Below are 12657 nucleotides of genomic sequence, written 5' to 3'. Positions count from 1 at the left end.
GGTAAATGGACGTTGTTCTATTTTTTTTATCAATTAATTTAGTAAAATTTCATATGCTCCCTATATTAGTGGACAAACCACAATAAAATCTTTATTCTAGAGAAACGGAGACAACAAAGGTTTCAAACCTCTCTGAATATCATCATATTTTAGTCCATGATACAACTATGCATTAAAAAAATATTATCATATTTTTTGAATTTTTCTCAAAATCTATGTGTTAACCCCCCCCCCCCACAAAATATTCAGTTTTTGGTAAATAGTTAATATACTAAAGCCTATAATTTTTAGTGTTTTTTAAAATTTTTGACCACATTCTAAATTTGTATTAATGTATTTTAAACTCTTTTACATGGTAAATGGGCGTCGTTCTAATTTTTTATCAATTAATTTTGTAAAACTTCATATGCTCACTAAATCAGTGGACAAACCACAATAAAATCCCTATTCTAGAGAAACGGAGAAAACAAAGGTTTCAAACCTATATGAACATCATCATATGTTAGTTCATGATACAATTATGCATCAAAACAATATTATCCTATTTTTAGATTTTTTCTCAAAATCTATGTGTTAACCCCTACAAAATATTCAGTTTTTCGGTAAATGATTAATATACTGAAACCTATATTTTTTGTGTTGTTTTAAAATTTCTTACCACATTCTACATTTGTATTAATGTATTCTAATCTCTCTTTCATGGTACATGGGTATCGTTCTGTTTTTTTTTTATCAACTAATCTAGTAAAACTTCATATGCTCCTTAAATCAGTTGACAAACCACAATAAAATCGCTATTTTAGAGAAACGAAGACAAAAAAGGTTCCAAATCTCTCTGACCATCATCATATGTTATTTCATGATACAACTATGCATTAAAACAATATTGTCATATTTCTTGAATTTTTCTCAAAATCTATGTGTTAAACCCTACAAAATATTTAGTTTTTCGGTAAATGGTTAATATGCGGAAGCCTACCAGACCTAATTAAAACCTTAGTTAGTGCTAATTATTTTTAAAATTAGTTTGATACCAAAAATGTCTTTGTTTTTTATTCACTATAAATTAAGAGTTTTACAAATTTGCTTTAACTCAAACAAGAATATATCCCTAAAATTTTCCTAATCCTAATTGGTCAAAGCTTTCCAATTGATCAATCTCCTAACTAAACAACTAAATTAATATTGGGCCTGGATTGCTGGAAATAATGATGAGTATTGGGCCTATTTTCATCACAAATTCCATCTAGGCCCAACACCTCATCTTATCCTCTTCATTTGGTCGTTGACAAACCCCAACATAAGAAGCTTAACGTGACGCAGAAGCTAAAGCTACTGCTTGTGCCCACATCTTCAGTCTCGCCTTAACCTCATTTGGATCATCTCCAGGACTTAAACTCACCATGGGTGGTGGTTTTATTTTATGTAGACTGCCTTCTAATTTGCTTAGAAAATTCGACACTTTTTTGGTCTTTATTAACTTCACCAGATTAGTAATTTATCTTGATTACATAATTTAGAAGCTGACTGACTAACTATTCATACATTTCAAAAGCTATGGCTCTCTACGATATAGCTAGTGACACTTCTAAAGGGTGTTTAGATGTATAATCCATTAGTTAGCTTTAGGTAACCGACCGTCTGATACATATTTGTTAGTATGGATAATATGTCATAATGATACAAACTATAATTTTCCATAACCTGGGATCTTCTTTAGGATGTCTGAAGTTTCGTTACTGCCCCCTTCTTGATACAGCCATGGTTGGCCCAATATGGTTTGCTTGTTGGGAGCAATTTAGTAGTTATGTGAATTGATAATTTGATAGCATCAACACCTAAAGCCTTTCTGATGTTTTCTACAGATACATTATAAAAAAGATTTCACAAGGGCATGACCAACGGTAAAAATGATTATTTAGAGTTCTAAACATTCAAAAAATATTATTTTAATGCATGTTATTTATTTATTTATTTAAATTTGTTTATTTTACATAAAAGTTCACCATTGAAAGAAGGACAAGTGGTCTCAAAGTTTCAGAAGCGATTCCGAAAGTATGTTATTTAAAAACTTTTCATGTTTATCTCTCCTATTTTCTTTTTCTTTTTCTTTTTCTTTTATTAAAAGATGAAATATATGTTTAAATACCACCATTGGAGAAACTCTAAATAACTACTTATGATTTTAATTGTTTTAACCAAGAAATTTCCACTACTGATCTTCCATGACCCTAACTCATACACATTCTATAAGAATTGAAGTACATTATGTTTGCATTTACCAATAACGCACAAAAAAGGTTTGAAATATCATAAATATAGTTGAAAAATTAATGAAATGGTTACATTTAAGCATGTGCTTTTTTGGCCTATTTTGCATCAAAAAAGTGTGTGGTGTGAACAAATCATAGATATCATTTTCATAATTAATTACACAACTAATGTGTAGAGAGTTAGCCGTGCCGGCATGGATGGTAGTGTGTGGCTCTTGAGTGACAAAATCATCACAAAATAAATCAAGAAAATGCAATAAAAAAAATGAGGATCCAAAATAAAATGAGTAATTGGGAAATAGATCACAAAATCATCACATTTACCTGTCTCACACGATTGTGATTTGCAGCAGAAAGCTTGAAAGTGTATGCATTTCTTCTATGAAAGTTGGTGAAACTTACAATATTAAGGTATCTTTGACTGAATCAGCTAATCTAGTTGGTGCGTGGTGATGAAAAGTTTCATATCCATGTGCCATTTATAGTATTCAATCCGTTCCCCCCATATTTCGCCAAGATTTAGAGCATCTCCATCAATGAATTTTTAGGGGATCTTAACTTTAATTTTTTATTATTATTTTTTTAAGTTTTTCCGTTTGATTTTTTTTTAAAAAAAATAAATAAATAAGCGGACCAATCGCAAGCCGCCACGTGGTGTGGGATCCGCGTTACAGTGATGAACCGATTTCATCCCAGCGAACCTGCAAGGGGTGAGTTCATAAAAATGAGAATGTTATAATATTTTTTTTTTTGGGAATGGTGTGAACCTGGGCATTGAACCTTCAATGCTAATTTTTAGAACTTTTGCATGAGGTTCTTCCCAATTTCCACAGCATGAGGTTCTTCCCAATCTCCACACATACATACACTTATATAATATATACATACACACATATAAATGTTTAGAACCCCATTGGTAGAACCTCCCATTGGAGATGACCTTAGTAAGAAAATTTCGAGGGATTAGGTGGCATGAATTTAAAGCTTTTTTTTTCAACATTGAACAAAAAAAAATAGTTATACCTTTGGTATTTACAAACTTACAGATTCAAGAAAAAAACTTATAGTAACTCATAAAACTAATAAAAACCTAAATATTCGAACGAACAATCCTAACATAAGAAAGCTTTAACGTGATGCAGAAGCTAAAGCAACTGCTTGTGCCCACATCTTCAGTCTCGCCTTAACCTCCTTCGGATCATCTCCAGGGCTCGAGATACGCCAGTTGGCAATCGGAGAGTTGCTTCCACTAGTTGTCTGAGTCTCCCGGTTTGACCCGTTGGATACTGAAACCCGACCCGAAACTTCCACGTCGAACCCGAGATCTCTAGAAGCCTTCACTTCCTCAAAACCCATCTTCATCGACTTCTTTCCTCCTTTAACATTAGTTAACAGCGTCAACTCTCCTCCGTAACGTTTTCCGTCTCCGTCTCCCTCCACACCGTTAAAACCGTGACCGTAGCTTCTCTGCTTAACTACAGTACTGCCATCGACGTTCGTCACCTCGTTGACTTTTCTTCTCCGGCGAGACATGATCGTCGGGAGAGAGTAGAACCCTGAAGATTCCTTATCGGAATCTGAATCTTCACCGTCGGAGATTTCTCCGTCAGCCTCGGCTCCTACGTCGTCGAAGCTCTCCAGAGACAGCTCAGACATGAAGGTACCCAGTTCAGAAGGTTGACTTGTGAAGTTATCTTCATCGTCGTCGTCGTGGAAGGAGCTCGTGCAGATAGATAACCTAGACAAACTACTTTGTCTGGTCTGGTAATGAAACCCATCTTCTGTATCGTCGTACTCTTCGTCTAGAACTGAAGAAGAGTTCATCACCATGCTCTCGTCAGACGCCATTAATTAAAGGGTAGCAAAAAGAAAGTGAAGAGGTTTTGTAACGTTTTGAGAGTGTTTTTATTTCCGTCTGTCAATTCGAGCTATATCTATACGGTCCTATTTATATGGAGTTTTGGACTTTGCATGATTTACGTATTTGCCCTCTGTAGTTGATTTGATTTGAATTTTTTAAATACTAAATAATCAATGTCGTATTATCTGAATGAGTTTCTTAGAAACTCACCAAGGTTGTTTTATCTTAATATCGACTGTCTTCTAATTTGCTTAGAAAATTTGACACTTTTTGGTCTTTAACGTCACCAGATTAGTGACCGCTATAATATTTTTTCAGAATGAAATAATTTAGACTGACTGACTATTTAGACATTTTACAAATATATCATTCTCAGCGATATAACTAGCGACACTTGTAACGCGTAGTTAGATACATAATCCAAAAGTATAGCTTTAGGTAATCGACCGTTTGATACATCTTTGTTAGTATGGATAATATATCATATGATCTGAACTAGTATTTTCTATAACGCTGATTCTTCTTTAGGACCTTTGAAGTTTCAAAACTGCCACCTTCTTGACACAACCAAGGTTGGTCCCATATTTTATTTTATTTTTATTTTTTGGGGCAAAGTTGGTCCCATATATGCTTTGCTTGTTGAAGGCAATTCCGTAGCTATATAAAGATATCCGTCAGTTAATAATTTGATAATATCACACCTATGCAATTTTTAGCCAAAAAAAAAAAAAAAACAACTGTGCGATGTTTTATACAATATACAAAACTGTTTTACTGATTAATTCTTTGTGATTTTTAGTTCTTAAATCCAAAAAAAAAAAAAATCCACGATATATCGTAAAATTAAGCGAAGAAAAACCAAAAAATGTAAAATATACTATCTTTGCATTTACCAATTACACACACAAAAACCGTTTGGAAAATCATAAATGTAGTTGAAAATTTAATGAAATAGTTACATCTAAGCAAGTGTATCTATTTGTTTGGCTTATTTTGCATCAAATAAAGTATGTGGTGTGAACAAATGGTAGATATCATTCTCATTATTAATTACACAGATAATGTTAAAGAGAGTTAGTGGTGCCGGCAGGGATGGTCATATGTGGCCTACACTTTTCTCCGTCACTCCTCTCCAAAAGTTTATTCATGTGGATCCTCATTTTTGTATTTAATTGATTTTATTTTCTTTCACTATTCATCCCTAACGAAATAATTCATTTAATTAATACCTATTCTATTATTTAAACTTGTGCGTTTTCAATGATTTTTTTTATCGAATCATGAACCAACGTGTATACCAGACTGGACCCATAAGATATTTACGTCTTCTTATAAACTAACAAGTAATTTCTTTATTATATTGGTCAATTTCTAATCAAAATATAATTACGACACCGATATATTTCTAAATTATCAGTAGGATGTGGATTTATTTGATGGTGGCTCGTAGCTCAAATTCAGAAGCAAACTGACCGTAGGATCGTTTTGACCGGTCACTTTGACTTTAGTCTTTAATGGGCCTGCTAACCTGACACATATTAATTATTGAGCCGTGCCCAAAATGATTTCATAATTAAGCTCAATATCTTTAGCCTTTTGAAGGTCAATATACAGAAGTGGATGCAGTTGTTGTTGTTACTTCCACTAGTTGATAGGTTGAAGCATTACTGGTAAACCGAACTGTGGCTGAAGAGTGAGGTGATCTGCCGGGGCGTGCTTATACTCGTCGGAGATATTAAACCGGAAACGTTGAAGAATCATGGTGAGAACGGTCTTAGCTTCCATCAGGGCAAAGTTTTGGCCAATGCAAACTCTAGGACCTAATGAGAACGCGAGGAAGGCGTTTGGGTGATTAGCGGCTCGCGAAACGCCGTTTTCAAACCGCAGCGGATTGAATTTATCACTGTCACTTCCCCAAACGGCTTTGTCTCTGTGCATCTTCACAATGGGGACGACTATGGTTGTGCCTTTAGGGATCACTAGGCTTCCTAGCTTCATGTCTTGTGATGCTGACCGGATCATATTCAACACTGGTCCGTACAGACGAAGTGTTTCCATCAGCACCATGTTCATCTGCATAGGTTAATTGCAGTTAGGTTAAAAATGGAAGAGGTTTCTTCGCGCGCAAGAAACACTTTGCAAGGTGCATTTACCAGTTTGAGTTTGGAGCAGTTGTCTGAATCAGGGATCTTGTCTTTACCGCATTCATTGAAAACCTCTTCTCTGAGCTTCTCTTGCCAATCTTGGTGCAAGCTAAGCAGCATTGAAGTCCATGTTAATAGATTCGCAGTAGTCTCGTGCCCCGCGAAGAAGAACGTCTTGCATTCCTCTATGATCTCATCAATGCTCATCTTTTTCTCAGACACGTTAGATCTTGCAGATGCTAACATGATTCCAAGAAGATCGTTTCCATAATCTTTCTCTACGTTCTTGGATTTTGCTTTTAGCCTCGCATCGATGATTCTTTTGATGGAGTTGTTTATTTTCCCATTAAGCTTCCATATTTTAAGATTCAAAGGCGTAGGAAGGTACCTTGTGGCACAAGAAAACAAATTCAATCTTCAAAACCCTAGAATTGATCGATAAACGAGAAAAAAGAGTGATTATATATACACTTACTCGGTTCCAGGGATATAGACATTAGTAACAGAAGCAGCACAACACTTTTGCAGCTCCCTTTGTGATTTAAACACTTCAATTCCTTCAGCATAACTGCTTCCAAACGCAGCAGTCGCTATAATATCAGCGGTTAATCTCTTAAACTCGACGTTCATCATCACCACTTGCTCTTTTTCACCATCATTCATCTGTTTTCTCCACTCCTCGAACATCCTCAAAGTACAATCCACCATTAATTTGGTCATAAGCTGATCAGTAGTATGAAAAAAATTACAAAAAGTTTAGTAAATATTTATCTATGTTATATATATATATATAGTCAATATGGTAAGAGAAAAGTCTGTTAAAAACACCTTTAGTTTGTCCATGGAGAAGGCAGGATTTAAGATACGTCTATGACGAACCCAATCAATACCATTGGCAAAGACGAGTCCATTACCAGCAAGTTTAAGGACCTCGGGTCTTGTCTTTGGTTTAACATAGAAACCAAATTTGTTTGATAAGATCTGTTTGACAAGTTCATGATCTGAGATGAATATCCTCGGCTCTGTTCCTTGCCAGTAAAGAAACGTCTCTCCTAATAACACATATACCGTTGCTAACTTGTGAGTTACGCATCATTAGAATAGACAGAGAAACAGAGAGAGAGAGAGAGAAATGGAAACGGTACCGTATTGAGACCTCCATTGGTGAAAATGAGGTAAAACGCGAGGGAAGATATCGTTGGAGTTTAGATCAAGAACCGTAAGCTTAGCTTCTTGCTTCAACGTCCTTATCTCGCGGAGGTTTCCATGCAGGATCTTGTATTTTGGGCCAGAGATTCCTTGTTTCTTGAATTTTCTGGATAGCATCCATGGCCGCCAAACAAGGATCCAACAAGATTTGTATATCTTCGGAATTACAAGGAGCAGGAGAGCTAGGGCTAAGAGAGTGGTTGTGCTCAAGAGCTCCATCGAAAGACAAAACAAAAGTAAAGTTTATATTTATTTATTTGAGTGCCCAAGTTTGGTTTGGTGTGTTGAAGTTGTTGTTGTGAGTGTTGGAAGGTCAGTGACTTGTGTGTTCTGATGAGCACAAACACTTCTATTTATTTACGTTACGAAAATCTAACGCATCTCATGAGAACTTGACACGTATATGTTGTGATACCTTGGCCATCCGAAAATAAAGTATTTTTCCCATTTTGAAGACCATAATTTATAACAAAAAATGTGTGGTGGAAACAGTAAATGCATATTTTTACGTATTGTTTTTAAAAAAATAAGTCTCATAAAATAATATGCTGTTTATGAAAGAAAAATAGGTTTTTATTCTGGCTGGGTAGTGGAGGAAATAGATATGAGGTCATTGCTTATGCAATAATCTTATCTTCTCGAAGCTTTACAAGTAAGAAACAGAGTTATACATGTTGCTTTATGTGACATGCAGAGAATCTTACATTTTATAAAGACGTCGCCCTCTCCAAAGGACAACGATGTTTAATATAAACAAATATAAACACTAGCACCGATCCAGACTTCTTTTTTTGTTTGTTGGTTATTAGGCACCACTAACATTGGTATTTTGCTATTCTGTAATAAAATTTGATAAAGACTGTTATTTTGAAACAATTATTGATGTGTAGTAGAACCTAACTCTTTTGGATTTGCTACGAACGTAGTAAACTTCCCTTGATTATTTGACAAACTTTTGAGTTAAAAGAAGTTTTGCTATTTCAGTTAAAGTGTCTTTTGTCTTAAAAAGTTCTCTTTGAGCGCACCAATTGTCAATTACTCATAGTTTCAAGTTGCTTTCTTATTTAGGATAAGATCAAGATGAAAACACTATAGTTTCCAATTATCTATGTTAATGTCAATAGTCTTGCTTCTCCTTTAGCTTTTAAGTAATATCAGTTAGCAGTATAAAGCAAGCACACATCACACTACTAAACTCTTGTAACGCTTAATAGATTAATATTTAATAATCCCACAAAGGCTTCAAATTGTGATTGCAAAAGCCCAATTCTTTGATTAGGTCTAAGCTCACTAGGATTTTCAATGGCCGAACGATTTGAAGACTTCTAAGTTCTAATACACATAAGGGAGAGATAAGTACTTTCATTTAGACATCCAGAGGCTGGAGTGTTACGGGCCGGTAAGCCGTACTGAGGTTGAACAGTGGGGTAATCTACCTGTTCGTGCTTAAACTTGGCAGATAGGCCAAGTCTGAACCTTTGAAGGATTTGGAATAACACTTTTTAAGCTCTTCTTGTGACCTAAACACATCGATTCCTTGTTTCTTGAATCTTATGGTTACCATTAATGGCTGCCAAACAAGGATCATAAAAGCATCGAATATCCTGAGAACAACAAGGAGCAGGACAAGTACTGCCAATTTAGCGTCAAGTGTGATATTATGATCTCCATTGAAAGAACAAACTTTTTTGGTTATGTATATAATTTTTTTTTAGTGTTCTAACGCTTACACATGACATACATACATGCATATATAAATCCTGTACTTTGAATTTGTAAAATGAGTGTAAGGAGAGTGACTTCTATCGTGAACATGTGAAGTAAGCAGAAACGTCTGTTTATTTCCATTTTGGGGAAAAAGTAATTAGTTAAATAAAGTGAACCTTGCATATATGGTATGTAATAGCGTAGATTCAGTGTTACAAAAATAAAAAAAAATAAAAAAATAAAAGATAGCGTAGTTTCAAAATGTTTCTGTGGCATATTTTGTTACGTAATAGACATTTTTTTTAAAAAAGATGTGGAGTTCCAGATGAAACCCTTTTCCGTTTCCTGTGTTACTAGTTACTACTATGCATTGCTTCATATTTTAAAAGTAGTTAATATTTTTCATTTTTATATTCTAAAAGAATTGGTTCAGATTTAACCATCCACTTTCTTTGAGTATCATGTTAACTTTTAAACAGGAGTCATCGTTTTTGAAGAAAGAATCTTCACATTAATGTACCATATACCAGCCGCTAATAATATAAGAAATTGAAGTGTTAGGTCACGTGGATGAAGTTGTGACAGAGCCATCCAGTCGCTCAGCTTGACAAGAGGTGGGAGAGAGACAAAACTTCCTATTAAATACCAAGATATAGAATGGAAGACTATTCGAGGGAGAGGAAAACGTGGTCGCCGTGGCCGTGGTTCTTATCACTAGATATTGTCTTTCATTGTTCTATTGGTTATTCTAGTCTTTACCGTTGTCGTTTCATAGGTTGAGATTCAATGATTCATGAAACTTGTTTCATGCAAACTTTATCCAACTATAAAACTCATAATTTTATCTCGTAATAGTTTATGTTTTTTAATTTGAAAGCCTTTATTCAAGAAAATAATATAAGAAATTCTATGTCCATATGAGACTTGTGAGAGCATCTTTTAACCCATATACCCACTTAAAGTCTTTTAATGACTTTTAAAATATTAAAAGCTAGTTAAAAGACTTAGCTAAACAATTTTTTTTGTGCTCCAATGGTTGAGTTTATCTTCATCACTTAACTCCTCTGTTTTCGGCGTTTCATAATTCTTAATAAAGGTTGTCAGAAAAAGAATTTTCTTAATAAAGAATATTAAGTCCACTAAAAAGCCCGTCAAGCCCGAGGTTCTCGAAGCCGTTTAATTTCATTACCACTGGAAAAAAAAAACCATATTGAGGAAATTAGGAAAGTTTAGAAACCCTAATCTGCTATCCTCTGATCAGACCAGACGTACGTACATTATCTAGAATACATTCATGTTCTGTTTTCACTTATTGTGCAATTCTTTTTTTGTTATTATTTATGCAAATGCATATCCTCTATTTGAGACTGTTATACACTCCATGATTCAAGTTATAGCTTATATAGTTGAACATTGTACGTCCACTTTGAAAATAATAGACATCATCAACTATCTACAAATCTTTAAGTTCAGCGAACAATGATTAATAACCACTGCTTCCTCTAAACTGCATAGCATCTTCGAAGTTCGTGGTCGACCCAGACATTGGAAACTGACTAAAGGAAGTAGTTTGAGTCTCAGGAAAACATGAAGGAGTGACCAGTTGCTGAGAGCAGCTTTCTAATGGAGAAAAGATGGGAGAGTTTGGTATTAGTCCTGTGGGATGATTAAGAAAGGCACTTAGCATTTGTGATGATGCATTGTTAATCCCAAGAAAACCGGTTCCTTGAACGTCCATAGGCATAAATTGTGGTAGTGATGGTGTTGTTGCTGCTGCGCCCATATGCATTCCTAGACCCATGGGAGAGTAATTACCCATTGGTAGCATCACAGATGGTTGTATTAATCCATTTCCCATACTCATCATCTGTAAACGATTATTAGGACATGTTAGGTACTATCTAACATCTAAAAAAATTGTAGCAAAATATTATGATTGTTCATTAGTGTTTACGTTTATAGTTTTCAATTATTTTTAGTGATTTAATCGAGAATCATTTTTATATCTTAGAATTAAAAGCCAAACGCAAAACAAAAGAAAATTTGATAAGAAAAACACTTTAGTACTAAATAGTTTTTTTTTTTTCTGTAGACATGAATGTCCATGAGACTTTACTGAATTGATGTATTATTTTGATTACCTGAACTTGAAGTTGAAGAGTCCTCATACATTTGATCGCCTCGTCCAGCAATGATACCTTATCATCCTATAATATATATAAAACATATATTCAGAAATCTCCACCAAGAGAAGATTAACTCTCTAAGTAACAATGTAATGTAATTTAGTTTTAAGTAATCTCAAACCTTGTAACAGTTAGGTAGTAGATCCTGCAAAGCATGCATTTTCTTGCTGATCTCGTGTCTTCGCTTCTGTATTGCATATTATTTCCATTAGTTTCATTTCATTTGAATTCATAATTTTTTTTTGTTAAGGTGAAATTTCTTGAGTTAATAGTGTATATAATGCTATAGACTCACTCTTTCAGATAACCTATGGACTTCAGTGCTTCGTTTTCTCTTAGCCATAGTCTTTCTTGTTCTCGCAGGAACTCGTGTTTTAGCATCATCTGATTCATCATCCGAACTCTGCATAACAAGAGAAAAAAAAAATGAGGATCCAACATATAAGAGAATTAAGAAAAAACTAATGAACCATCCACTTAATCTTACATTACTTAGATAAGTTGTTTCTTCTTCTTCTTCTTCATTGTCTCCACACTTCCTCTTCTTTAAAGAAATACTTAGATCTCTAGAAGTTCTTCGAGAAAGCATAGATGAAGGCGTAAAATACAATTTTGTGGATCTTCCAACAGCTTCAGATTGCTCATCAGGAGGAGCTTTGATAACTTCAACATTTTTTAAACCTTTCAAAGAATCATCATTCAATGTTGGTGACTCAAAACGTTTGTTGCCTGTCAAAAGAGCTCTCTCTAATTCATTCTTGGAGGGTTTAGTCCTCTTTTTATTATTCGTCTGTTCGCCACTCACAGGAACAACTTGTGTCTCTTCAAGATTCTTGATGTTTTTCTTGAAACTCTCATCGTACTCGGTCTCGTACAAATCCAATATCGATTGCCTTCGTTGATTCTGAAAATAGCCGTTGTTGTTGGTTTTTCGACTCTTTGCAAGAATCTGCCCATTTTCGCAAACCAGTTCCATATAATCTTGATCGTTTAATCTGCGAAAAAAGAGTCACGTATATACAAACATCACTTCACGTACGTACCACTTACATATATAAGTGTGTATATGCATATAGAAATCTTAAAAAGTACAGATGAAATAAGAAAAAAAAAACTTACGTTGGTTTAAAGCTCGATGATGGAGAAATCATGTTTGGTTGGGAGGACGATGCACAGAGATTTTTTCCCATTGAAGTAAATTGAACGAAGCTTTTTTTGGTGTTTATGAGTTGCAGAATGGGAGAGATTTAGAATTCACACTTTGGTCTTCTTTCTTG

At 34.5% G+C, this 12657-nt stretch overlaps 3 protein-coding genes across 3 annotated transcripts; all 3 read right to left on the bottom strand.

The window, feature by feature from the left end:
• Positions 1-3236: 3236 nt before the first annotated feature.
• Positions 3237-4218, bottom strand: LOC106339831. The gene has a single exon (XM_013778701.1). It carries the CDS (start codon positions 4119-4121, stop codon positions 3402-3404), a length of 720 nt encoding a protein of 239 aa, XP_013634155.1. The 5' UTR covers positions 4122-4218; the 3' UTR covers positions 3237-3401.
• A 1454-nt stretch (positions 4219-5672) lies between these two features.
• On the bottom strand, positions 5673-7830 carry LOC106337031 (cytochrome P450 734A1-like). The gene is made up of 5 exons (XM_013776046.1): positions 7424-7830; positions 7107-7330; positions 6754-7001; positions 6288-6666; positions 5673-6207 (listed from the first exon to the last, which is right to left on the bottom strand). The coding sequence occupies exons 1-5, from the start codon at positions 7704-7706 to the stop codon at positions 5779-5781; spliced, it is 1563 nt and encodes a 520-aa protein (XP_013631500.1). The 5' UTR covers positions 7707-7830; the 3' UTR covers positions 5673-5778.
• A 2746-nt stretch (positions 7831-10576) lies between these two features.
• Positions 10577-12651, bottom strand: LOC106339877 (transcription factor PIL1). Its single transcript, XM_013778741.1, has 6 exons — positions 12500-12651; positions 11868-12375; positions 11676-11783; positions 11502-11567; positions 11336-11401; positions 10577-11061 (listed from the first exon to the last, which is right to left on the bottom strand). The coding sequence occupies exons 1-6, from the start codon at positions 12568-12570 to the stop codon at positions 10678-10680; spliced, it is 1203 nt and encodes a 400-aa protein (XP_013634195.1). The 5' UTR covers positions 12571-12651; the 3' UTR covers positions 10577-10677.
• Between the last annotated feature and the right edge of the window lie 6 nt (positions 12652-12657).

The sequence above is a fragment of the Brassica oleracea genome, chromosome C4, assembly GCF_000695525.1.
Source record: "Brassica oleracea var. oleracea cultivar TO1000 chromosome C4, BOL, whole genome shotgun sequence".
Classification (NCBI taxonomy): Eukaryota; Viridiplantae; Streptophyta; class Magnoliopsida; order Brassicales; family Brassicaceae; genus Brassica; species Brassica oleracea.
The sequence above is the reverse complement of the archived record's forward strand: the minus strand, read 5'-3'. Positions and strand labels throughout refer to the sequence as shown.